The sequence below is a fragment of the Artemia franciscana genome, chromosome 5 (genome assembly GCF_032884065.1).
Source record: "Artemia franciscana chromosome 5, ASM3288406v1, whole genome shotgun sequence".
Taxonomy (NCBI): domain Eukaryota; kingdom Metazoa; phylum Arthropoda; class Branchiopoda; order Anostraca; family Artemiidae; genus Artemia; species Artemia franciscana.
In genome coordinates this window covers 29796252-29824235 of record NC_088867.1, presented here as the reverse complement: position 1 = coordinate 29824235, position 27984 = coordinate 29796252, and the positions used below count along the sequence as shown (strand labels likewise).

At 36.2% G+C, this 27984-nt stretch overlaps 1 protein-coding gene across 1 annotated transcript; it reads left to right on the top strand.

Moving 5' to 3' along the window:
- The first annotated feature begins 140 nt into the window (after positions 1 to 140).
- On the top strand, positions 141 to 26868 carry LOC136027238 (nuclear transcription factor Y subunit beta-like). Its single transcript, XM_065704297.1, has 4 exons — positions 141 to 395; positions 16699 to 16967; positions 22791 to 22939; positions 26526 to 26868. Exons 1-4 carry the CDS (start codon positions 249 to 251, stop codon positions 26699 to 26701), a joined length of 741 nt encoding a protein of 246 aa, XP_065560369.1. The 5' UTR covers positions 141 to 248; the 3' UTR covers positions 26702 to 26868.
- The last annotated feature ends 1116 nt before the right edge of the window (positions 26869 to 27984 follow it).

The window sequence follows — 27984 nt, the reverse complement described above, 5'->3', positions numbered from 1 at the left end:
AACTGTTTTTTTCCTCGTCTTACCCATAATAGCGCTATAATAGGGCTATAATAGCGTTCGCTACTTTTGGCGTGGTCTGTGCTATTTTTGGGCTAGTGATTACGCAGGTTTGGGCTTTGCGTTCTGCTGAAAATCTGGCAACTTTACTGTTTATGAGTAAACGTGGAAGAATCCATATAAGAAGAAATTGCATCAAGGCTAGGCCTATTTAGAGTAAAAATTCGAATTCTGCAAGAACACTGCCTGAGATGAGATCTATTATCCTTGCTTTTTTTCTTGCTTTTCATGTCTGTGTTTCCCATCAAATCAACGGCCAAAAGCTTCCACCAGGAGTAAATCCTCAAGTGTATAATCAACAAGTGCCACAATATCAGCCACCACCACCTCCTCAGCCTGTAAGTTCACTTTGGGTTAAAGCTAGCAGTAAGATTGAAGATGAGCTGATTCTTGCTATGGTAAAATTCTAGTTAATTGACTTCTTGCTATCTTGGAAAGGGTTTAGGCTAGGAAAATGAAACTTTCAGGGATGGGTCTACAGGCTAAAGTATGTCCTGGGAAGGTATTTTGGAGTACCCACCTCCACTCGTTCTCCCTCTAGACGGCCCTGAAATTTGCCTAAATGACAGGTCTATACCTATTGAAATTTTGACAAAACAACATTTTACCTTAATTTTCAGTTACTAGTTGCTTTTTCTCTGCCTTTAGTTCTGAAAATGCAATTCCTGTTATTTGAGTAGAATTCTGAGCCATATCAATTTTTTTTCAAAATTTAGGAAATGTATTTGCATATGTTTAAAACCTTATAGATTGGAATTGAGCAAAGTTATGAAGCTGAAAACAATTTTGTTGTACTTCAATTAAGCAGAAGATCTATTTTGCAAGGTTTCACTTGTATAACGCACATATTTTTAAAGGTCAGGGCCCTCTAGAGGGAGAAGGAGTAGAGGTAGTTGCTTCAAAATACCTTCCCAGGACATACTTTAGTCTGTAGATTCATCCCTGAAAGTTTCATTTTCCTAACCTAAACCCTTTCTGAGATAGCAGAAAATCAATTAACTAGAATTTTACCAAATAAGGAAAAGATTGACATAATAGTTTGATAGCATCTTCTCAGGGTATATTTTAGGTCCTGGATTCATTTGTGATAGTTTCATTTGCCTAATTAAGCTACTTTTCAGTATAACAAGAAGCTGTTCAACTAGAACCTTACCAATTTTTCTGCTAGATTAAGCAAAACTATAGGCAGTGCAAGCCAGACATCAGGTTGAAAAAAAATATATACTTACTATTCAATTTTCCATTGAATGCTCTTTCTAATAATAATAATTACTGCTGTTACTGTTGTGCCCAAGCCCACCTATCATTAGGCTACATGCAATAGTTTCCTGGCTTTTTTCATTTATTTTTGCTTTAAGAAGCAGGTTTTGATAGGAAACAATGCAAATCCACAAAATCAACATTCTTGTATATGCTGTCTTCTTAAGAAGACACTTAAATATCCAAATTTTACCAAATTTAAGGGTTACTACACTTAAAAAAGAAACCCTATACAACTTTGAAAACTAATTTAAAATAACTGAACATGCTCATCTTACTCCTTTATTTTTATTTCAACAATACACCTAATAGTACCAGCTATAGCCCTAAATAAAATATCTGACCATTGGTTTTCATTACTTGAATCATTATATTCCCTTATTAAAATGGGTATTAAAAAATCTAGGTCAATAGTACAATTTTAATGTAGGCGATGCACCAGCACTGCCTAAGTAAAGAGAAAATTTCAGGGAATGTTAAGAGGAAAGTGAACTGAATCAAAATATATTTTGTACATGCAAAATGCCCAAAGGGCATATCAGCAATATCCTTGGAATGGCTTAGATTATAAAGTTAAAACTTACAGCACTTGTTGAAGGGGATGGTGAACTAACCAAAAGAAAATATTTGCATGCAACTGTATCTACTAGAGCTATTGTTTCTACTACTGCTGCTACTAATATTGGTACCAGAGCTAAGCCTCCCCACAGAAACAACCTCCTCTCCCTCCTGATTATTCCCCAATGTCCTCATATAATTATAGTTGTTCATTAGAAAGGAAATTAAAAGCTCTACTCACCTGTTTAAGTGACAACAAAAGATGGTACCATGGTAGAGCAGTATTTTTTGCTGTTTCTTGGTGTAAAATGACAACTATCAGCCAAAGGGTTCTATAAAGCCATTGAGGGAAAATGCTGAGATAGACAATTGATTTAAAATTATCAAAAACTATCCATTGAGCTTTTCAATTTCAGTGACAGTATTGAGTAGAATGCTTGATGCTAAATATGCATGTAGTTCATACAAAAGAAGTGACTAAAATATACATTTATTTTAAGCTTCAGTTGACTAAGTTTCTTCTATGAGGCTAAAGTGCATAATTTTGCATTAATCACTATGGATGAAGGCTGGTGGATTTTCTTGCAGGTGGAGGGAGTGTACTTTTATCTCAGAAACTGCTCTCAAACCCAAATTTTTTTATCTCTCTGTGAACCTTAAAATATTTATAGAAGAAGATTTGGGGGGGGGGGCAAAGCTTACAGTCAGATTCCTACCAGCAAAATGTTGGAGTTGTGAAGGGGACATCATAAGCAAGAACTAGAAAATCCTCAGCTGTGGGGAGGGGGGAAGGTAAAAAGTGCTACAAGGAGTTTTGTTTTCAATCAGAATTAAATGTCAATATTTCCCATTCTCCTACTTATATACTTCATTTAATGTGTTCTTGTTCCCCAGGAGACATAGATTTTGATATTTTGTGCCTTGCCCCTCCTGACAAGTAATTGAAGGGGTTCTTCACCCAGCCACATCTTTGTGGACATTATCCACATTTTTCTGTGGAAAAATCATGCCTAACCATTTGATCCTTGCTGAAAATTTCCCCTGGACAGTTCCCCTGTTACATTCTCTTCATATGTAAAATTATGCATTCAAAATCAAAGAAAGACAAATAAAAAGACAACTTTGTTTTCAGAGAATTTCCATCCCACTGAAAATTCCTCCCCTCCCCCCACCAAAAAAATGTCCATTTTTTCCTGATAACAAATACCATTTGTAAGTAATGGACAAATTGCAAAACTTACAGCCCTTTTCCTAGGAGCTTTGGGGGTTCATGTCATCCCCAAAGGGACCTTTCTTTTATGATGAACCAAATGGCTTTTTCAAAATTTCCTTTCCATTGCAAATCAGTCCCCATGTAATGTAACCCCAGTAATGCTAAAACCCCACACAACTGAATATTTGTGCAACTGGACCCTGCACAACTGCACCCCTGTGAAACTGAGCCCTTATGTAACTTAACCCTTGTGCAGCTGAACCCCACATGCTCAGTTTTTCAGTATTCTACAAATATGAGGCAATATCATAGGGTAAAACACAAGTTAGAATCTTTACATGTTCAAACTTGTTGGAATGTTTGTTTTTTAGGTCATGATTTAAATGTCTGTCAACATTATTCATAAGAAATCTCTGTTGTGTTGTTGATGTTATTAGACTCCCAGATAAGAATTTGAGAAAAACTTTCCAGGAATGGTTAAATACTAATCTTTAGAGTTTAAGAATTGACAAGGAAGGAGATGGATAGAAAAATTTTAGGAAAATAGTTTGTGAAGTTGCTGGTGGTGTCTTATGACAGAAAGTTATAAACATAGCCAGTAATAATAGTGAAAATGTTTTATGTTGAAAAGAGAGAAGGAGGGACTTGTACAATAATTATTTGAGTGATAGATCATATGAAAATAATAAGAATGTAAAGTAAGTGGATAAGACATTAAAATGTCAATTAAGAAGGTGTGAAGTGGAGACCATGGATGAAATTGCCAAATATGCAGAAGATTCAGCCAGATGGCATGGTAGTAATATCTTGTACTTGCTTGTTAATAAATTTGGGAGGGAGTCCTGTTTGTCCACCAATTTTGGAGATCCTTAACGCCACCAGAGTACTCTGACAGTGCCAGCATCTGTCATAGTCAAATTGATGTCACTACAGACTTACGCTAGAGAATGGTATTGTAGCCAAGTGGTCCTCTGTCTCTTGTGGACTATTATGCTCTCAGTCTTTGTAAAACATATGAGTTGCCTTGGTGCTTCCCTGACACCACTAAGGTAAATTTTCTGGCACTGCAGTGCCACAATCAATTCTAACATGCCACAGATTACTATGTACCCTTATTGATTTCCAACTACTGGTAGGGGTCTGACAAGTTTACATCCCATGGCATGTAAGTGCCACACTGATTGGCTAAAGACGCCATGCAAAGGGCCACAGGCATTAAGCTCTGAAAATCCCCTTCCTTTCTCTCAGGAAAGATATCTTGCTTAGCATAGGTGTCCTTTCATATACTGAACCAATTTAATCTCAGGGTCTCTCTAGACTCCAGACCCTACCTAGGCAAAATAAGTCAAGGAGTAAAAAGTAGGAAAAAAGCTTGCTTATTTACAATACAACTTTACACTTCAAACTCAGAAACATAATTCAAATATAATTAGCCCAACACTTTGAGAATCACCTCTTGTGCAGGTGCGCGAGGTTCTGACCCACCAGTTATGAATGGCAGGTTCAAATACCAATTGAAAATTTCCTAGCATCTTTTGCACCTAAATCTTCAACTGCATGAGTCATTGGTTGCCTAAAAGATATCTCATAGTAATAGCTAAGCCTAGGGTTGAAATATCTGAAAAAAGCCAAAGGTCCCAATAGATAGTCTATCTGGACTTGTCCCTGTTAAAGATAGGAAGGAGCCCCAAAAAATGACCAGTTATCATAGTAGTAGTAGTAGCCATAATAGTAGTATTAGCAGTATGTAAATAATGCCTTTTGGTAATGACATTCCTACTGATTTGCTTGAAACCTCAAAATAATACTCAAGGCTTTTCATATGGTATTGCAGGTGTGCCCGTGTGTGAGCTCATGCACATAGTGTTTTGATTTAGTTCAACTTCCCCATCAACATTCATTGAAATTTTCACCTTAAAACCCTAAACTTTAGTTGTAGTCACAGTAGTAGTAGCAGTCTAGTGGTAGTAGCATACACGTTTTCCCTTTTGGTCTGTTAAACATTCCACTTATTGTATTCCGTAAGTTTTGACTTAATACCCAAAACCATTTCTGAGATATTGCTGGTATACCCTTTTTACAGGCTATTTGAACATAGCATATTTTGATTTAGCTCAACACTCAACTCAACACTGTTTATGATTCTGTAAGAGTTTCACCTTAATAGACTTACCCTTTTTTTAAACCAAGAATCCAACTTGTCCTCCTTTCCAAATTGCTAGTCCTATATGTAAACAATGAGAAAATTGTATTACCTTAAATCGTATTTGCCAGCGAGATAAGGTGGTAGATCCTCCTGTAGTTCTTGCTGGTGGTGAGTGATGTAATTATGTTGGCTTAGCTTCCCTGTCCAGCCTCCACTCAGCCCTCTCCCAGTCCCTGTCGACTCCAGCCTTGAAGGAATGGGGAGTCTCAGCTTGGATGGTAGACTCGGATAGGCTATTCCAGAGGGGGATCACCCAAATGGAAAAGAAACCACGTCGTTCCCTTCTCCAACATCCAGGCAGGTGAAGCTTAAGACTGTGACCTCTTGAATTGTTAGCCAAAGAGGGGGTGAAGATCTGGTTCAGGTGACCAGATTTGAAAATTTTGCGTGCCATGATCACATCTCCTCTATATCTTTGATAGGTGAGGGTTGGAAGTCTCAGAGATCCTAGGCGATCCTGGTAAGAGACATTATTTAAGCCACAGACCAGTTTGGTTGCTCTCCTTTGGACACTTTCAAGGGCTCTTGTGTCCATTTTATTTTAGGGAAAGGCCAAAGTCAAGCCAAACTCAAGGTGGGGATGGACAAGGGATTTATAAAGTTTTATAACCACACATGACTTTCTGGTTACAAAAGAGCGCTTAATGAGTCCGAGAGCTCGATTAGCTTTTGCAACCTGAGCCTGAGTGTGGCTGTGGAATTTTAAATCTTTGTCCACAATGACGCCTAAGTCTCTTTCCTTGGCAACTGCTTCTGACTGATCACACCCTATATGGTAGGGATGGTGGGGGTTATTGTGCCCTAAGTGCAGTACCTTGCATTTCGTTGCATTGAATTGTAGGGCCCAAGTTGATGACCAAGAGGATAGCCTGTCAAGGTCCAGCTGAATGCAGGCTCTTTCTTTTTCAGTTTCAGCAGGCCCAGTGAGCTTACAGTGGTCAGCATATAATGTTAAAAGGTTGCATAGATAAGTTGTACAGTCATTAATATATATGCTGAACAACGTTGGCCCAAGGATGGTTCCCTGTGGGACGCTGCTTATAACCGGGGAAGTGGAGGAGAAAACTGGATCGCGATTATCAGTGTAGATCATGACACATTGAGATCTACCAGTTAGGAATGCTCCAATCCAATCAATCATGCATCCTCATGCACCTGATAAGCTTTAAGCTTCAGCAACAGGTATGAGTGTTCAACTTTGTCAAAGGCTTTGGCTTGGTCGAGTAAGATAATGTCTACTGGTTTACCCATATCCAAAATTTTAGTTGCATGATCATATGACTGAATAAAGTTGGTGTCGATTGACCTGCCCCTGCGAAATCCATGTTGTCTATCACTAATAAGTGTATTTTCTTCTAAATAATTTATAAGAGCATGGTTAATGATACCTTCCATGATCTTGCAAATGGCTGAGGTTAGGCTTATTGGTCGATAATTTCCTGGGTTATCCTTGTCACCTTTCTTAAAAATTGGTATAATATTTGCTGTTCTCCAATCATTTGGTACCGACTTTTTGGCCAGGGACATGTTGAATATTCTGGAAAGGGGGAGGGAAATGTGAGCAGCAGATTCTATCAAAAGCCGAGGGTGGAGATTATCAGGTCCAGCAGCTTTGTATATACTACAGCTCTTACCAAAGGGTTTTGGGGGGCTTGTCATCTCCAGAGGTCTGGTTGCTTTATAATCACTTTGTTTTAGGTTTCCTCAAATGACTGCCATAAAACTCTCCATCTGTGGAAAATAAGATAAGTTCAAGCTATGGTAATTAAAAATTTACTAACAATGCAAAATTAAACCTATTCCTGGCTTCCTTTCTAAGTCTTAAATACTCAAGAGACACCAAAAAGAAGCACAACGTTGTAAGTACATGGAACAGAATAGTATCAGATGCAATGCTGTAGTGTTGCCAATACAAAAGAGCCATAAGGCTTCAATGATTGATTATTTATTATGTTTCTTTCCAGATGCATTTCATATGGAAGGGGTGGTTGCATAAACTTCAGAGGTGGCTCATTTGATTGTAAATTGAAATTTATAATGCCTTTTTTAAGAATCAAGATTGATCAGAAGGCAACCAGTCTCCCTGTGTTTTTTTTCCCCAAATACATTTGATCAATATCTTGACATATCCATTTCAGTCAATATAATCCAAAGGCCAAAAAACAATGCCTTTTTGATTCACAAAACCTCCTTCAAACAGCCATTTTTTCTTGTATGTCTTTGATCAAAATTTTAATATAGCAATTTAAATAAAACAGTCTTAAGATTAAACTAGATCTGTGTTGCATGGACAACGTGAGATGTTGCGGCAACCTTTGTTCGGCTTCACCAAGTAAGTGTTGCAAGAGCAACAGTTTGGTTTTGTTTCCTTGCTTTGATTAAACACTGAAGTTGTTGATGTGTAAGGATTTTAAAATAAATACTAGGTACACCCACTCCAAAAGTTGCAAACCCCTCATTGCAGCTAGCAGAAGTTGCAAACCTCTCGTCGCTGAAGATGATTGTAGCCTAACAGCCAGTTATTACTTAGAAGTCCCCTACATGCACCATAAACAAATAATGGGTACACCAACGAGCAAAAGTTGCGAAACCCTGGTTGCCAAAAATGGTTATGAGCTAACAGCCGATTATCGCTTAAACTCCCCTATATGTCTCACAATTGGTATTGGCCTGTTTTTGGTTTCAGTGTGTACTTTACTACTGAAGTTTTCAACCCTTTTAAACTTTCTAACTGGTATATCTCATGAAGGAATTTTTCTACCAAAAAATTGATGACATTTACTCTGATCAGCTCATCAAGAGCTATCGACTGCCGTCAAAAAAACCTTTCTGTCTTAGTTCAAAAGTTGAATATTTTTGCCATAGGCCAAGTTTCTAACATCATCACTTAGAAAGAGCAAAGGATAAACTCTAATTTCTTTAGCAACGAAAGAACTTTTAAAGTTTAAGAGGCACATCAGATACCATTTCTGTATTGGCTTATTTTTGGTTTCAGTGTGTACCTTTCTACTGAAGTTGTCAACCCCTTTACACTTTCAAACTGATATATCTCATGAAGTAATTTTTCTACCAAAAAATGGGTGACATATACTTTGATCAACTCATCAAGAGCTATCAACTGCCGTCGAAAAAAAATCTATCTGTCTTAGTCCAAAAGTTGACGTTTTTGCTGTAGGCCAAGTTTCTAACATCATCACTTAGAAAGGAGCAAAGGATAAACTCTAATTTCTTTAGCAATGAGAGAACTTTTAAAGTTTAAGAGGCATATTTGATATCGTTTCTCTACTGCAATCCCAAGTGCGAAAAACTAAATGGTAAACTAGTTCTACAAAGCTTTCCAAAATGCAAAGTCATATTCATCAATCCAGCCTAAGGTCCTCATTTTCCGTAAAAACTGCAGAGGTTAGACCCTTACCCCTTTCGAAGAATAAGCTGAAATTGGTGTGGTAGGAAAAAAAGAACACAACAAAACCAAAGTGTTGCTCTTTCAACACAATGACTATGTGTCCAGGGTTCACAACCCCCAGCCCATGGTGCAAGGGCTGTAAGTTATGCAAGTTGCCTTTTGTTAACATATAAGGTTTTTTATCAAGAAAAGAGGGAATATTTGATCCTGGATATCCCAACAATCTTGGAACATTAAGGTCAAACTTTAAGAAATGTTGAGAAGAATGTCAAATACAATAAAAAAAAAAACAAAAAAAGCACTTTTTCCTTTATTGGTTCTGAAACGGAAATGCTAGCAATATCTAAAGAATGGCTGATGGTATCAGCTGTTATGTCTTTAGGAAAATCTTTAGGGGCATCTTCAACTAAATCAAATCATTGTATGTGTATCCAGTTATATAAGAAGATATATCTGCAAAATGTCAAAAATGGCTGGGGGTATTAAATTAGATTTTCAGTGTATGTTAAGGGGAATTTTGAAAAAAATGTTAGAGTGCAACCAGTCTTCATCCTATGCCCTTTTTAGCTGCAAATTTTCCAAAAACATCTGACTAAAATATGTTATCTAAATTCACAAAGTTCAAAGATTTTGATCACAGATGTTTATTACTATAACATTAAGGAAAGATCTAATTCATCTGAAAAAAGGTAAATAAATCAGGCTTTAATGGTTTGTGACGTCCAATTTCTTTTTTATGTGTATGACAACAAAACAGACCTTTTTCATGAATGATCTTAAAAGATGCTTATGTCATGACATTCAAAAACAAACAATTCTAACAAGGTTGAACTTGTAAATATTCTACCTTGTGTCTTATCCCATGATATTGCCTCAATTTCATGGGGCTTCAGTTACACAGGGGCTCAGTTAAATCGGGTTGAGTTTCACAGGGGCTTAGTTGCACAGAGGCCAGTTGCGTGCGGGTTTGGTCACAACAGGGCTCAGTTGCACAGTCATTCAGTTACATGGGGTTTAGTTATAGGAGTTCAGTTACATGCATACCCAAATTTTCATTTGAATGTCTTTGGGGAAAAGGGGGGCATGGGAAGGGCGTTATTTGTCCTCCATTCTGTTTGGTCACTTAAAAGGGCACTTAAAATTTTTATTTTGTTCAAATGAGCCTTCTCCTGATCTTCTAGGACCCTTGGTTTGACACAATCATTCCTGGGAAAAAACACATCTATGATCTTTCTTTGGCAATAAATATGCAATTCTAAATGTTTGTAGATGAGAGCTTGAAACCTCTACATTAGGGTTCTCTGATTGTTTTGTAGTTAGGGATAGATACAGTTGCCTAAAAGAGCACATTTCAATGCCAAAACATCCTAACTCTCTTTGAGCCTTCAGATAAGTATATAGTTAGTTCAAAGGAAGAGTTATAGTTATATCAAAATTTATATAGTCCCTGTCCTACACCTGTTTTTTATATCAAGACCTTTTTTTTTACCTCTTAGGACACCTGATACAACATTTTGAGATGCTTGTTTTGTACTTCCCCTATGGCTGTTCAATTTCGTGTGTGAGGGAATTTTCCCAGGGCCCCTTCAAAAGACATGTCAGCAATCATCAGGAGCTGTTTAAAGAAATAAGTTGAATCTTCCAGCGTTGTGTTGAGGGCGTTGATATTGGAAAAAAGGTGCTAGGTGCATACTAAGCTACTGCTATTACATCAACTATTGCTGCTACTGAAGTTAAGGGTATTGATGTGAAGCTTTCAGGTAATGTTTAGGGGGATGTTGATGCTACTACTGGAGTTAAGTGTATTGAGGTGAAGCTTTCAGGCAATGTTTAGGGGGATGTTGAACCAAACCAAAACACTATGAGCATGCACATTGTCAGAAGGGTGTACCAGCAATATATCAGAAATGGCTTAGATCAATAAGTTGAAACTTTCAGGGTATGTTGAGGTGAATTTTGAGCTAATAATGCATTTTGGTTACTAAAAGGATGTATGAGCAATCTCTCAGAAACAGCTTAGAGTATTAAGTTGGAACTTTCAAGGGATGTTGAACTATCAAAAACGCACTGTGGTTGTGTATACTGTTTTTACTACTATTGGTGCTACTTTTGCTACTATTATTACAACTAATACTACTGAGGCTAAGGATTGGAAGATGAAACTTTTGGGGAATGTTTTGGGGAATGTTTAGGGGAGTGTTGAACCAACCAAAAGGTACTATAATTATAATACTACTACTAAGGCTAAGAGTAATAAGGAAAAACTATCAGGAAATGTTGAGGGGCATGTTGAATTAAATTGAAACAATGTTTATTCAAATTGAATGCTCTATATTATTCAGACTGCCAAAAGGCTTTATCAGCAGTATATAAGAATGGCTTAAATTACTAGGTTGAAACTTCAGGGCATGTTGAGGGGTATGTTGAACAATAAAATTGTAGTATATGCCTACTACTACTACTTCTGATTTTACTAATATTACTAAGGCTAATGGTATCAATGTGGAATTTTCAGGGACTGTTGAAGGGGATTTTAGACCAAATAAAAACATTCTGTACATGGAGATTATTAACAGAACGTAAAATGTAATGAACGTACATGTAAAAGATAATATATCAATGATTTTTTGTAGGATAACCATATAAGTTTTATTTAGACAATACTCTACTGATTGGAAAAGTTATACAAATCAAAACAAATGAATATAAAACTATGGCAATCTGTTTAACTCATCACCCAATTTTTTTCACTTTCAATATTAGTTATTTTACAATATCATATTCAAGTTTATTTCCCTTGCATGTCAAAATGGCGCTTCAAACTGAGAAAAGGGGCTCAACAGGAGCAGACGAAACGATTGCATTGTTATATTTGTAAAACGATTTTTAAATTGTTGCATAAAAAAAGGACTGAACCAACATCTTTCCTCTTGTCTTCAAAAAACTGCAAGGAGATAATGAGCAAAGGTTAAGAAAGGAGCAGCCTCCTCATATACAAAATAATTTCTGTTCGTTTTCAAGTTTTAATGTTGCTTCTTAAAAATGTCTGTATGCTTCCCAATAACAAATACTGTTTGTGAACAATCGTATTAAACCTCGGGTTCAATACGATCACCCTTACAAGAAAAAAACAAACAATGAAACATGTACCTGTGATCTCTGGCAAAAAACGCATGACTCCATATTTTTGCGTATAGGAGCTTGAAGCCTCTCTTCAGAAGGGTTCTCTGATACACAGAATCTGATGGTGTGGTTTTCATTAAGATTGCTTGACTTTTTGGGTGTATTAACCCCCTTTTTTTTGACAATCATGTAGATCTTCTCAGGCTCGTATTTTTTGATGAGTAACATTAACCTTAATGAACTTTATGTATTTGGAATCAGCATAAAAAGTCATTTCTTTTTATGTATTTGTTGTTATCCTAATAAGAACGACTACCATAAAACAAGGGCTGTTGAGTTGGAATAAGAAGTTTTTTTGAAACAGCTCCTGGGGAAAAGTCTAAGTTAGTACATTTGCCCATTGTTTACGTATAGTATTTTTATTGGGAAGTATATTTGCATTTTTTGGTGGGTGGGAGGAATTTTCTGATGAGGGATCTTCCACATGGAGCATTTCCTATGGGGAGGGACTCTTCCAGGGGGTGAACTTTTCAAGAGAAATTTTGCACTGAAGGAATTTGCCAGAATTCCCATTCGAAATTCTTTTTGTTTGTGTTACTTTCTCTTCCCAACTCAATTTTATATGTGGAGATGATAATGGTATTAACAACTTTTTTCAACTGAAAGTAAGGAGCAACATTAAAACTTAAAACGAACAGAAATTATTACGTATGTGAGGTGGGTTTCCCCCTCATCCCATACCTCGCTATTAATGCTAAAGTTTGACTTTTTGTCCTAGTTCTTCAAGAACGACTCCTGAAAAAGAAGGGTTGGTTAATTAGAACAATAAGAAGTGTTCTTCAAGGTATTAAGGCCGTGATTAAGTGAACTGATGGAACTCGAAAATCCCATGTTAAATTGAAAATTTATATTTAAAAAGTACTCAAGTATTCATTGGCGGAAGATGCCGCTTTTAATATCAGGCCATAGCTTCTTGAAGATGCTACAAAATGTTTGAAAGGATTTTGCTCTATTTCCTCTAATTGCTTAGAAATCTTAGAAAATGTCTAGGTCTTTTTCACAAGTGTACTCGATAAAGGATATTGCTTTTAGAACAAAATCGGTACTATCATGAGCAGAAGACAATAACTTGTAAGATGATTGGAACCATATTTCGATTTATTTTCCTGTTTTCTAACAGTCCCATAGAATATTTTCAGCTACCTGAAATTTTTACAAGTCGGTTGCCAGAAAGAATCGTTTCAGATCACCGATAATACCCCCAAGAGACCAAAATGACAAGCTGGTATAATCAGCTGCTTGTTAATAGAGTGTGAAATTTCCATAAATTATTTCAACGCAATGAAGATACCTAGAAATGAGAAATAGTCAGGAGCCTTCAGTAAAGTTGTGCACACAAGGCCGAAATCATGGGGAAAATTAAATCAAAGCGAGGTATACATCTTAAAAGTGTTACCACACATAGACAGCGCCTTTGTAAAAAGTATTTGGAGCTTGGTAGATGTAAATATCCAAAATACCTAATAATGCGGTACGCTGAAGAACTAGACAAGTCAAGAGATTTAGGTCAAGCGACAAACCTTGAGGCGGAGCAGAACCCCTTAGCTTCTTCCCCGTTGCCCTACCGGATCGTGACTGGTGGTAGAAACTTGGATTGCGACGAATTGAAGGATTGCCGATGGATTTTTGATCCTGCATTTTTCGTGCGCGGTCTAGAGACTTAAGTTTGGAAGCACAGGTGAGGAGGAAACAACCCGTAAAAATCATAGAACCTTAACGAAATTTACACCACCAGATTCAGCCTATCAGAGAATCCTACTGTAGTTTCAATCTCCTATCTACAACTAAACAAAAAAAAAACAAGTTTTTTTAAGTGAAAGTAAGGAGCGACATTAAAACTTAAAACGATCAGAAATTACTCCGTGTATGAAAGGGACTTTTTCTCTTCAACGCCCCGCTTTTTACGCTAAAGTTTTTTACTGTTTTAAAATGTAGAGTTAAGAGAAAGAGTCAAGCTTTAGCGTAAAGAGCGGGGCGTTGAGGAAGAAAAACCCCTTTCATATACGGAGTAATTTCTGTTCGTTTTAAGTTTTAATGTCAGTCCTTACTTTCATTTAAAAAAAAACTTGTTTTTTTTTTTTTTGTTTAATTTCTGGACGTCTTTGAATTAATGCATGGTTTGATCTTGGCTCTCCACATATAAATAATTAAAACGAAATTTGCTTATTAATTTTTTGAGGCTAAACGGCTTTTTCACAGTTTTCATCGGAAGATTTTGAGTAAAAAGGAGCGAGGGAGGAGGCCTAGTTGCCCTCCTATTTTTGATTACTTAAAAAGGCAACATTTACTTATTATTTTTACGAACGTCTTCGTAAGTAAAAGATATACGTAACTTACGAATTAAATTACGTAGCGAACTTCAATATTTGTATATTTTTATTGCGTATATGAGGGGGCTCACCCCTCGTTGATACCTCGCTCTTGTTACTAAAGCTTAAATTTTGTCCCAATTCCTTAAGAATGACCCCTGAATCACAAAGGCCGTAGAATAAATAGTTGAAATTACTAAAAATGCTTTAGCGTAAAGAGCGAGGTATTACGAGGAGGTAGACCCCTCATATGCGTAATAATTTCTGTTCGTTTTAAGTTTTAATGCTGCTTCTCACTTTCAGTTGGAAAAAAAAACTTTTCATGTTTATTTTTCCATTGTTTTTTTTTTAAATAATGCTAGAAAATCGTGCGCCCCCTCCATTGAAAGTCTCTTCCCCCATGAGAAGCTCCTCATGGAAAAATCCTCCCCGGTAACCCTCTCCCCTCAAATATCCCCCCAAACCAAAAAATCCCCCTGAAAACGTCTGTACACTTCTTAGTAACCATTACTATATGTATACACAGGTCAAAGATTGTAACTTGCAGCCCCTCCAACGGGGACTGCAGGGCAGTAAGTCGTCCCCAAAGACATAGTTATTGGGTTTTTCAACTATGATTAATAAAATGGCTATCTCAGAATTTTGATCCGGTAACTTTGGGTAAAAATGACCGTGGGAGGGGGCCTAGGTGCCCTCTAATTTCCCATCACCCCTGGAAAAAACAAATAAACACGCATCCGTGATTTGTCTTCTGGCACAAAATGCGAAATTCCACATTTTATAGATTGGGGCTTGAAACTTCTACAACAAGGTTCTCTAATACGCTGAATCTGATGGTGTGATTTTCGTTAAGATCGTATGACTTTTAGGGGGTGTTTCCCCCTATTTTCTAAAATGAGGCAAATATTTTCAGGCTCGTAATTTTTGATGGGTAAGACTATTCTTGATGAAACTTATATATTTAAATCAGCATTAAAATGCCATTCTTTTGATATAACTATTGGTATCAAAATTCCATTTTTTTTAGAGTTTTGGTTACTATTGAGCCTAGTCGCTCCTTACTACAGTTCATTACTACGAACTGTTTAAAATGTGGAATTTTGTATTTTTTGTCAGAAGGCAGATCACGGATGCGTGTTTATTTGTTTTTTTTTTCAGGGGTGATCGTATCGACCCAGTGGTCCTAGAATGTTGCGATAGGGTTCATTCTAACGGAAATGAAAAGTTCTAGTGCCCTTTTTAAGTGACCAAAAAAATCGGAGGGTGCCTAGGCCCCCGTCGCACGCTAATTATTTTCCCAAAGTCACCAGATCAAAATTCTGAGATAGCCATTTTATTCAGCGTAGTCGAAAATCCTTACAAATATGCCGTTTGGGATGACCTACTCCCCCACAGTCCCCGTGGGAGGGGCTACAAGCTACTAACACTGACCAGTGCTTACATATAGTAATGGTTATTTGGAAGTGTACAGACGTTTTCTGGGGCGTTTTCATTTGGTTGGGGGCAGGGGTTGAGAAGAGGGGGATATGTTGGAGGAACTTTTCACGGAGGAATTTGCCAAGGGGGAAGAAAATTTCCATGAAGGGAGCGCAGGATTTTCTAGCATTATTTAAAAAAACAATGAAAAAATAAATATGGCAAAGTTTTTCAACTGAAAGGAACAGAATATTCCTGTTATTATTTTCTTGTAAATATTAATTCCTATAAATATTCCATAATAATTTCTGTTAAAAGGAACAGAAATTATTACGCATATGAGGGGCTCACCTCCTAATACCTCACTCTTTACGTTAAAGTATTTTTAGAAATTTCAACTATTTATTCTGCGGCTTTTGTTATTCAGGGGTCATTCTTAAGAAATTGGGACAAATTTTAAGCTTTAGCGTGAAGAGTGAGGTACTGACGAGGGGGTGAAACCCCTCATATATGCAATAAAAATATGAGAATACAGAAGTTTCTTTACGTAAGCTAATTTGTAAGTTGCGTATATCTTTAACTAATAAAATTTATTTTTACTTAAATTTTAAGTAAAAAATTAAAAATTTTTAAAAAATTTTAAATCTTAAAATTTTTATTTTACTTTAAATAAATAAAATCTTATTTTTACCCAGCCAAATATATTACTATTTCTCGGCTGAAACATCTCACCAAAGGAAGCTGTCAATCAAAACCTTGGACAAGACTTGATAATTGGTGCTATTTGAAGTTTTGACAACCAACGGTCTCTAGAGAATTAAAAGACAGAAGGCTAACCTTACTTCAATTTTGAAGCTCGATGTTTTCAAGTTCACTTAATCACGGCCTTAAGGCCGTGAAGAGCGAGGTATTGAGGAGGGGACAACCCCTTCCATATTCGCAATAATTCTGTTTGTTCTAAATTTTTATGTTGCTCCTTACTTTCAGTTGAAAAACTTACTTTAAAAAAAATTAATATAGAAGGGAAACGAGTGTATGCTCTAATAATAGCATATAAAAGTTAAGAGACCGACAATTTTTTTTTTTTTAGGGTGGCCAATTCGCTGGACAAGTACCTCAGCAAGGTCAATTTCAGCAGCAACCTGGTGGACAGCAGCAGCAGCAGCCGCAAATGCAGCAACAGCAGGCTCAGTTACAACAACAACAAGCTCAATTACAGCAACAGCAGTTCCAACAACAGCAATTTCAGCAACAACAACCTATGGGTCATGGAAATGCAGGACATCAAGGGCATGGAGGGCATGCTGGATTCCAAGGGCAAAATATTCTTGATGCACAACATGCCATTCAAGACAGAGAGTATGTTTTTCATTATTTTACATTTTGTTTTGTAAAATTCATATAATACCTACGTTATATTTACACTATTTTTTGGATAGTATCACTGGATTTTTTGCTCTCTGAGAAGTCAAAATGATCTCCGCCAGAATTGATGTGTTTTCTTTTACTTGGTTTCAGATCATCAACGTTAAAGCTGCACTTGAAAAGAGTATAATTTTTCATAGAAATTATACAATGTCTGCAAATTGTATTAGTCTGTCTGCAAAACGGGAGGCTAGTTTACAAAATCTAATCATTCTAAGTACTACAAAGAAAAAGCAACCACCCAAAACTATGTTAAGAAACTTGAGAACAAAGGCTCCTGAAACAATATCGTCCAAGTTTGTTGAAAGTAATGTCTACAGCCAAGTCTACCTGAGAATCTTCAGCTTAACAGGAATATTAGCTTCCATATTTGAAAGCTAAGATCTTCCATTATCTTGGAATTTTAACTTAATCTGCCAAGACTTTTTATCATTGGCTCGAAAAAATTTAATTCTGTGCAAGAGCACTTGTTTTTTTTTCGTTGTATCTAGTAATGTCATGGAATAAATATAACTATTATTGGCATCATGTTGGAATCAAGACATCAGCTTAGAATTTTGGAAATTTTGGCTAATCCCGTCCACTAATTATTTTTAACGCCTATACCCAATTAATTATTAAATTTATTAAAAATTAATTATTTATTATTATTTATTATTAATTGTTTATTATTAAAAATTAATTATTTTTAACGCATATAACGTTATTTTTAACGCAATATATATAGTTATGTAGTTTTTTGTCTGAAATGATAGAAGCTCCCCCAAATGAAATATGGAAAATCGTTACACAAAAATTATGTCGACTAGAAGTAATGAAATTATACTTTATAATTTGTTATTCCAAAACTGCACTTGTTCCACTGAAAAGGAAAAATAAATTTGTTTGCTAAAGAAGAGAAATCTGCATGTTTAATTGGTCCTTTTTACTGAGATTGAAAACACGTTAAGCAAGCAATAGATTTGAGAGAAAAAATTAAGGTAACCCGGTTTCCCATAAGATATATGGCTAACTAAATCAAGTCTTCTAAAATCTTAAGAAACTTAATGTTAGAAGCTAAATGGGACTTTTCCTCACATGAATACACGAAGCCATGTATTCTATGTTTTGTATGATGTAAATTTGTTTTGTAAAAGTCAAGAATATCTCATTGTCTTGTTATCAGATATACTGAGGCGTTTCGTATTTTATACTACTGCATTTGGTTTTGGATATTCAATCCTGTTTTGGCAAATTTTCCAAATTGACAACTATTCCACCAGCCTCAATCTCCAAAGGTCTGTGGGTATCATGATTTAGGTAAAGCAAGTAAGAAGCACTGAACTCTTGAATATGATCTACCAGGAAACAATAACTCTGTGGTGATTATTTATTTATGTAATTCCTTTAATGAAGAAATTGGCCCCTCTTGAGCGCCTACATTGTGGGTAATTTTCTAAAGGCCTATGGGTATTGTGCCTCTGGAAAAGCTAGTATAGGGTACTAAACTCTAACAACTTATAATATCTGGAAAAGTAAAAATCCCAACGGCTTTTTTATTTTGGATTTTTTTATTGTTACATTTCGATTCGCATTTAGGCTCTCTGATTCCACTCTATTGCGATGCTTATTGGTAAAAATAAATTTTCAGCAGAGTTAAAGTGGAAAAACTTTAAATCAATCAGGTCAAGTGAAGTAGGCTATAAATAATTTAAAAGATGACGGACAAAATACATACATTGGAGAGCGAAATTTTATGTAAAATAAAGTGTATACAAAAAGCTTACACATAAAACAATATGTATATATTCTTTATTAGTGTTTTAAAAATCATGGATATCTTAAACTCTGGTAAAGATAAAACTCCAGTTACTCGCCAAAGAGGGGTTTATCAAATACCATAAGGCTGTGCCAATTGCTATGTGGGAAGAACTCCCAAAATTTAGAAACACGCCTGCAGCATAAGAATGATATAACCAAGGCATTAAATTCAAATAGTAATGTCAAGCAGGGTCACTTCGAATTAAAAGTACCTTTCTTTTTCTCTGTTATCTAGCAAGACCTTTTGTAAATTGTAACATAATAACCTAGAAAAATATTTTCTTATGTATGTCTGACTGCTGAAGAGGGTAGGCGTTGAACATTTTGTCTATCCCTTCCCAAGTGGTCTTTTTTTGTAAACCATATTCAAAGTTACCCACACTTTGTTCAACTGTGAACGATGTTATTTTATTTTATGCACTGTTCATGTTTGTTCCCAATTCGTTCATATTTGACCATACTTTGGGTAAGTTTGAACAATCACTTATTTATAGTTTTTTCTCTTAGATTCTTTGTAAAAAAAAAGGTTGCTTATACTGAAAAAATTAAGAAAAAAAATAGAAAACTAGACTAAGATTAAGTAAAAAAAAAAAAACAACAACAAAAAACAGGACTTGCAGAAAAATCAAGGAAAACCAGAGACTAGAACTCGTATTCTTTGCAAAGTCTTTTTTACGACTTTGTAACTTTACGATGCCCCGCAATTTGGAAGGGGTCATGTTCTTTTCGAACGAGTGGTCCAGCAAAAACATATCTTTTTTCAACAACACTGACATCCTCTTTCTTGGGCGAGTTTTAACTGAAGTCAGCACTGCTCACACGTTCCGAAAATTTTAACCTATCCATCCTCTCATCTGGAAAATCTTCTGCTTGCCCAATGAAGAAATCTTTCTCGTAGAACACAGCATAGAAGTCAGATAGTTTGATTGGGAGACCTTAATCCTTCTTACAAGTAGAATTGTCATCACCCTGATGTTCACTGTTTTGGTTTCATCCCAGCTAAGTTCACTGGAATCATCATGTAGTTTTTCCGGCAAGTTGTCTGATGTATCGTCAGATGAGTGGTCTAGATTCAGGGATTCTTGTAACTTTTTTCCAGCTCCCTTTCCTTTATTCGGCTTCATTTTAGCTTTGCCAGATTTCACTGTACTCATCCCTGAATCCTCAAAATCTTTATCTTACATGTCGCTCGATTCAGCTAGTGATTTTTCGGGAGCCTTGGTAAGCTTTGTTTGGTTACGTGCTATAGTACCAACAGTGACAAACCGCCTTTTTTCGAAAAGCTATGACAGAATCACCAACTCCCTCATGGATTTCATCATTTTTTCGCCTATCGTGAATTTTTTCGATGAAATACTTTTTATCAAAGAATGCTGTGAACCCATTTTGAAGGTTGATATTGTCAACCTGTGCCTGCTCAGGTTTGCCTCCCCAGAGGAGCTTCAATAGTTTCGGAAACACCTCTTTTCGGGCTGAATTGTCGGCAGGGTTTTGCATCTTGTATTCTTGGAGGGTTCACCTCCAGATTCGTTTAGTCAGCCCAAAGAATGCTACATTAAGGGGTTGCAAGAAATGGGTGCAATCCCCTGGTAAAGAAACAAAATATCTTCTTCTTTGCAGACCTTGATAACCTTGTCACTGAAATGAGAGCTTAGTTTATCGCCTATTGCATCTTTTCTTCCAGCCAGAGTTTTAAGGTGCAGAAGCAACTGAGACATGAACAAATCTTCAAACACATAGCCTTCAAACCAACCATACTTGCTACCGTTATATCAAGTATCACGAGGTCCCCCCACTTCTTCAACTGGAGTACAAACTTTTGCCTTTTAACAAACGTAAAGAGCCAACAGTTCTCCAGTGGCTGAACCACAGACCATAATCAAGACTGCAGTTTAACTCTGGTTCATAATCTGCCCTGGGTATTTAACACCCCTTTTGAAAATACACTTTTTGATTATCAAAGTAATCAGTAAGGCCTTGGCGAGTCACTTTCCCTTTTGATAAATTGAAGAAAAAAATGGCGTATGTCAAACCTGAAGTTATTCTGGTTTGAATAACATCTTGTGGATGATATACAGAGATTGTAAGTTTGGCCAGTAGATACCACAAGAGAGTTACTGTTTTGTTCAAAGTAACCCATAAGGTTTAAAGTAACGCCGTTTGACGGTGTTCATAATTCTTTTGATTTTGCTCTAAGCAGCCATATTTATGAAAACAACAGCCATAAAATACTTTTTGAAAACACCTCCCTCGTTAGCAATGGTTTAGGAAACAAACAAGTTGTACGTGAGGCAAACGAAACTATTAAAAATGACTTCACAAATTATATTAAAAAACCAACAGCCAATACCGATAAACCAGTTACAAAAAACCTTTTAGGTTATTTGCTAAAAAGCAAGATTAGCATTAAAACATGTTCTTAATTTGTACCTGAATGAATTGCCTTGTTTTGAATGGTTTCATCTTCAGTAGTTGTACTTTGTTGACGTAATGATTCTGGGAGTGTTTTAATTTTAGTTTTAAAGATTCCATTTTATTGTAGGTTTTATTTTATTTATGTACTTAGCTTACTGAGGATGGCTCTTAGATATAGAGTCGGAATACTCTTAAGGTTTAAACAGTTCCATTGTGTTAGGTAAATTCCCTGTTGTTTTACTTGTCGTTATTGTAATTTGGGAGTTGGACAACTCCTTTGACAACTCGAAAAATTTCATAGTCAAACAACAGATTCTCAATAGGTCTTCATGATGGTTAGTTATCTGGTAAAATTCGTATATGGACCCTTTGTCTTTGAGATGGTCAGTTGGCAAGACAGGAAGATTGAGATTTGTAGGTACCGCATGGTCTTGAAGTATTTAAACGAAAAATAAATAATATGACACCTGGACAGGAAAAGAGAAAAATATTTTGCACCGGTAATGGGCAATCTTCAATATAAAATTGTCTTAATAAGCGATTCAAGTTGATATATATATTACCAAACATTTTACAAATAAAAGGAAACTGACGTCTTTTCATGGCTAGACCAACCATTGACATCCGATTTGGCCGATATTCACCAGCTAGTCTTTTAAAATTTCAATTAATTTTCAATTTGTCAGGAAAAATTTTGACCAAACATTAAACAACTAGTAAAAAAACGGCATCATTATTATAAAAAAAAACCTGCTTTGTAAGCTTTTTGTCGCCAGCTCACTCGTTTGGGCCTTCAGCCCTCACAAGTTTTTTTTGTAGGAATATATTATGCTTGTTTATGGCATTTTCAGTTCGGGGGGGGGGGTCCAATCCCTTTACTCAGCGTTTGGCCTACATCCTTTTTGCAATTTATTTTTTTCAAATTGTACATATTATTAAAGTTGGACATATTATAAACAATTGTTATGTCTACAAACCAATATATTATATTACTAAAAGTTTCACAATTTAAATGCAACATAAATAGGATTTTTTTCACGCAATGAATTGTGGGAAGCTGCGTTTGCTCATTCAGAGTTTTTATCCTTATCATTTTTATATCCATTTCGACCCGAGTTGTGTGGTTTATATAATGAGATGGTTTGCATTGCCATCCACGTTTTGTGTGCTTAAAATAACGTAGATAAGCTGCTTTTTATTATCGTTATTGAGTTTTCTCCGGAAAAATGATGAATATCTTATTTCCGAGAACCCCTTCTGATTGTTGAAAAAATCTATAATTCTTAACCACGAAAAAGGGTCTTAATAAACGTAGATACATACAGGTCCAACCGTCAGAGATAAGAGAATTTTCACCTTGTTGAGGTAGGAGTCAAATCACGAAAAAAACACCTATTTTAGACAATTGTTTTCAAGTAATTGGGTGAGGGAGGAGTTCCTTTGTACTAATGTAGGGTTTGGGTCTTCCCCTCGCCATTTGTGCAGATATGGGTTTAAGTATCCTGTATTTGAGATAACGTATTGTTATAATGGCTTTTGTAGGCACCTGAAGGAGCATATAAGTGTACCTGTTGATACAAGTAAAATGACAGAACAGGAGCTGCAATTTCACTATTTTAAAATGCACGATGCTGACAATAATAATAAATTGGATGGATGTGAGCTTGTCAAATCACTCATACACTGGCATGGTAAGCTCTTTATATACTTTATAACCACCACCCCTTTCTTTCTTTTTGTTGTAAATAAGTTCAACCAGGACTCTGAAGTTGAACTTCCCTCGAGTAATGATGCTAGGACTGTTCCAAAAATATTTTGGTTTTAAAGATTATATTTTAATGTGAGTTCTTTTATATTCATTTTGTTTTTTGTTTTTTTCATTTGTTTTGCTGAGCACGGCCCTTGGGTATAAGGTCGAAATATTCATTTAAACTTGTATTCCACTTTCTTATAAATTTTCCTATTGTTCTGCTTGTTATTTATAGCAATTAGTTTGTTTTTATGGCTCTTGGTATTTACCAAGTGACATACAGCGATCGCAAATTCTGTCGGTCTGTCTCTCTTTCCCAGTTTTGCTAGTTTGGGCACTTCCAGATGAGCTAGGACGATGAAATTTGGCAGGCGTGTCAGGGACCAGACCAATTAAATTAGAAATAATCGTTTCCTGTATTCGACCATCTTGGAGGGGGAGAGTGGGGGACGGTTAATTCGGAAAAATTAGAAAAAATTAGGTATTTTTAACTTACGAACTGGTGATCTGATCTTAATGAAATTTGATATTTAGAAGGATATCGTGTCTCAGAGCTCTTATTTTAAATCCCGACCAGATCTGGTGACATTGGGGGGGGGGAGTTGGAGGGGGGAACCTAAAATCTTGGGGGAAACTCGAAATATTTAGAAGGACCTCGTGTCTCTCATTTTAAATGCCCGCCGTATCCGGTGATATTGGGGGGAGTTGGAGGGGGGAATGGGAAATCTTGGGAAACGCTTAGAGTGGAGAGATCGGGATGAAACTTGGTGGGAAAATATAGCAGAAGTCCTAGATACGTGAATGACATAATCGGACCGAATCCGCTCTCTTTGGGGGAGTTGGGGGGTTTTAATTCGGAAAAATTAGAATCAGAGGAATTTTCAACTTACGAACCGGTGACCGGATCTTAATGAAAATTGATATTTAGAAGGAACTCATGTCTCAGAGCTTTTATTTTAAATCCCGATAAGATCTGGTGACATTGGGGGGGGAGTTGGAGGGGGAAACCGAAAATCTTGGAAAACGTTTAGAGTGAAGAGATCGGGATGAAACTTGGTGGGTAGAATTAGCAAATGTCGTAGATACGTGATTGACGTAACCGGACTGGATCCGCTCTCTTTTGGGGAGTTTGGGGTGGGGGGTCCAGTGCTTTGGCGAGTTCGGTGCTTCTGGATGTGCTAAGACGATGAAAATTGGTAGGCGTGTCAGGGACCTATACAAATTGACTAGGTTTTCCTCGATTCGACCATCTGGGGGCTGAAGGGAGAGGAAAAATCAGAAAATAATGAGGTATTTCTAACTTACGAGTGGGTGATCGGATCTTAATGAATTTTGATATTTAGAAGGACCTCAGGTCTCAGAGCTCTTATTTTAAATCCCGACCGGCACTAAGCCTCTAATTTTCTTCTTAAATCAATCTATTGATTCTTAGAATTTTGCTCGAGCTCATGCCATATGAGATCTTGGCTCTTCCGACCTCGTCACAAGTGCCATATGAGCTCTTAGCTCTTGTTGCATTAGTGTTTTGCAAATCTGTCAAAGATAGGACATCCCTTATCTGAAATTTGAAAAAAAAGACTAGTAACAGTTCTTTATTTTAATCTCTTATTTTGTTTTTGGTTCTATTTTTTATTTTGTTAGTATTTTGGTAGGTTTTTTAGAGTAATTACAGAATGATTTCGAAACATGTTTGAACCAAAATTACAAGTTTTTACATTGAAGTACAGTTGCTTCAGTGTCGTGAAAAAGGAGTTTGACAGTAGCAATACCATGCGTCAATGAATGATAATAAATTCGATTATCCTAATTTTGGAAGATTGCATTCAGCCAATTAGAACTAATTTTCCTCTGGCAATACTTTTTATATTCTTGGAAGTTTAAACTATTTCAATAGCACTGACTACCTTCTTTAGCCTAGTATCTGAAAGATGAAGATGAACTCTGAAAATATTATCGTGCATCTTGGTTCTTTGTTTTAGATCTTCTTTGACTTTTTGTAATCTTTGGATCGCGGAAAAAATAACTTTTAGTAGTTTAAAGATGTAACGTTTCAAAATCTTTCCTAGTCGGAAATTGTAAGAAATTCTAAAATTGAGAAATAATGCCATTTCTCATCATCATAATTTTTTTTTGTAGCCAAATCCAATAGAATATCCTAATATTGTTTTTTTTAGTTTGCACTGTTTTTTAACCAAATCCTAACATTGATTTCAATTTCGCAGTTTAATTAAATATTTTGCTGGCTGCATAATTAGCCATTATTTGGCTAGTTATGTCATTGCAACAAATCTTCTCCACTGCGTAGTTATTAATTATTATTTCACGAACCACGTAAATTTGAAGATTCTTCTTTTCACTAATTGGATGGAGAGTGGAATTTGAGAGATTTCTGCCATGTAAGCTGTCGATTAACCATACACGTCAATTCATGGAATTTAGAGAGGGCGGGCAAAAATATAGTTTTCAAAATCTGGGGGGGGGATTTTTTTTTTATAAAAAAAAATATCAAAAAAGGTATTCAATTTCTAGGGGGATCTCAGAGGGAATGCCCCCCTCGTTTGACACCTCTTATTAACCTAACAAATACACTTATCGTGTTGAACGAAGGCGCTTCGGTGAACTCACGGGCAAGGGTTTACAAAAAGATATGAATTGAATTGAATTGATTTATAACCCGTTATAATGCACATGAAAAACGGAGTATAATGTGAATAAAAGAAAGAGTAAAAAAGAAAATGACCTAAAAAACTAAACAACACTTCGCCTTACTTAAAAACAATTAAAACATACAAAAGCAGAACATTCATTGAATCAAAATATCGCTCCATTGGTGCCGACCAATTCTACTATTATAAGCTTCTATGCTTTTTCTGATAGAAGCATTCGGGTCTATGATACCGTATCTTTGAATGACCCAGGAGTTGCTTGACCATGGTGGAAGGGCAAGCAGGTATTTGGCTTACCAGAAATAGATTAGCCGAAGCTCCTTCGTCTCGGTTATCGTAAACGTACGCCAAAAAGGTGCAAGCTATAGGAAATTCGGGAGTGCAGAAGCATTGTAAAGTTTCGCTAGCAGTTTGCGGTTGAGTCGAAGTTTGTTTGCTACCAAGCTTCCGTATGCAGTTGCTGTTCGAGGTTGGAAATGAAGGATCAAGAGCCTCCTAGTTGCTTTAAGAGTGTCACCGATAGGAAGGCCTAACTATTTCATTTGTGATTTTGGGGAAACTGGCGTCCCGTCGAGATTGATAGTAAATCTTGCTCGAGTTTCACCCCAGTTGAACAGAACCACGTCCGATTTTTCTCTATTGAATGTAAGGTTAATCTTAGCATATTCTTTACTTAAAATAGCAAAATGTGAATTCACTACCAAGTAACACGATAACAAGACTGAATACATTGGAACAGCGCTAGAAAACCTTGGATACAATGCTAGAATACGAAGCTCTGTTTCTGTAAATACAGTTTAGTTTTCTTATTTCTAATTTCACAATATTTGCTTTGTGAAATTAATTTCTTTTTTTTTTCAGACCAAGCTAATCACGATCCCAAGGCTCCTCATGTTCCTGAACCAAAGATATTTACTGATGAAGAACTACTTCAAATGATTGACCCAATCTTAGAACAAGATGACAAAAATAAAGATGGCTTTATTGATTATCCAGAATTTATTGCAGCCCAAGCAGCTGCCGCGGCGAGGGACTAAAATGACAGAAAGTTACTTTAGCAATTGAAGTATTTTGTGATCTGATTAATTTATACTAAAATATTTTCTTACATTGAATTGTGCTTCAAGGTTGTTGAATGGTGTTAAGTTCTTATTTTTATGGATTTTTTTTTTGAGGAATAAAACGAGCGTTTTGTTAAATGGAATCAATTTCAGCAGATTTCTATCCTAGAGAAGAAGATAGAAAGTCTAAAGGGGGAATTGTCATTACAGTGGACTAAGATAAACTGTAAAAACAGGTGAAAATCGATTATTCCAGTTGGGCGTAATCGGTAAAAGATGAAAGACTGAAGGATTATGCGCCTTTACCTACCGAGATTAGGGTGACCCTGCTCTGGTTCAAACCCCTTGTCGATACATTCTGGGCCAGTGAAGTTTTGGATTTGTTGGTGTACTTTGAAACTATTCTCGAGGGATTCGTTTCCTTTTATTCAGGTAAGGTGTCATGCTTGATCTGCGGAGGAAAAGCTTCAATTTGTACAATTCTTGCATCTATCTACAACGATAAATCTATTTATACTGAGATTTGGAATAAGCTGATCCACGAAAGTAAAGATTACATTTACAACTTAGTCCGTGATGCCTATTAAACAACGGTTGTCTGTGAAAGTACTATTTTATGGTAAAAAACAAGTATTACTTCGTACTAGCAAGTTTGGTTTCTGTATTGTTTCAACGTAAGACAAAAAGTTTGCTATAATTTTGCACAATTACATTTTTTAAATTTGTTTTTTATTTTTTAAAATTAAAAATACGTTTGAAAGACACGAGGAACATGCGGAAAAAGATAGAAATTCTTTTTATCTAACCAAATTTAGACCTTTTCTCTAAGAAAAAGTCTAAAGAATATTATAGTATGACTTTTGATCGCATTGGTCAGCCTTGCGTCTTTACTCTTTTTGTGGTTAATGGAGCCGATGCCTTTGGGGGCTGATTAGAATGTGGTCGTATGGTTCTGGATGGGGTTGTCAGTTTTTCGTTGCGTATGGTTAAGTTGCTCTTTGACATTTAGCCATCTATCTACCAACGTTTTGCATTTGTCGTGCTTTCTTCATCATAAACCAAAAGAAGATGAAGAAAGACAAATTCTCCAAATCCGTTGCTTGTGCATAGGGGATCAAATCAACTTTTAGTTGACGCTCCTTTCGACAAAAGATCAACTTTCAATTACAAAATTTATATGCTATCATCGCTAGATATAAACTCGGTGGATATTTTTCAGAAAACATTGAGCTTGCACACAGTGACGGACAAAATTACGC

Bases quoted from the DNA above. Each gene is read 5' to 3' on its own strand.
- LOC136027238 (XM_065704297.1), top strand. From the start codon at position 249: ATGAGATCTATTATCCTTGCTTTTTTTCTTGCTTTTCATGTCTGTGTT. The intron at 396-16,698 runs GTAAGTTCACTT...TTTTTTTTTTAG, and splicing joins CACCACCACCTCCTCAGCCT to GGTGGCCAATTCGCTGGACA. The intron at 16,968-22,790 runs GTATGTTTTTCA...TGGCTTTTGTAG, and splicing joins CATGCCATTCAAGACAGAGA to GCACCTGAAGGAGCATATAA.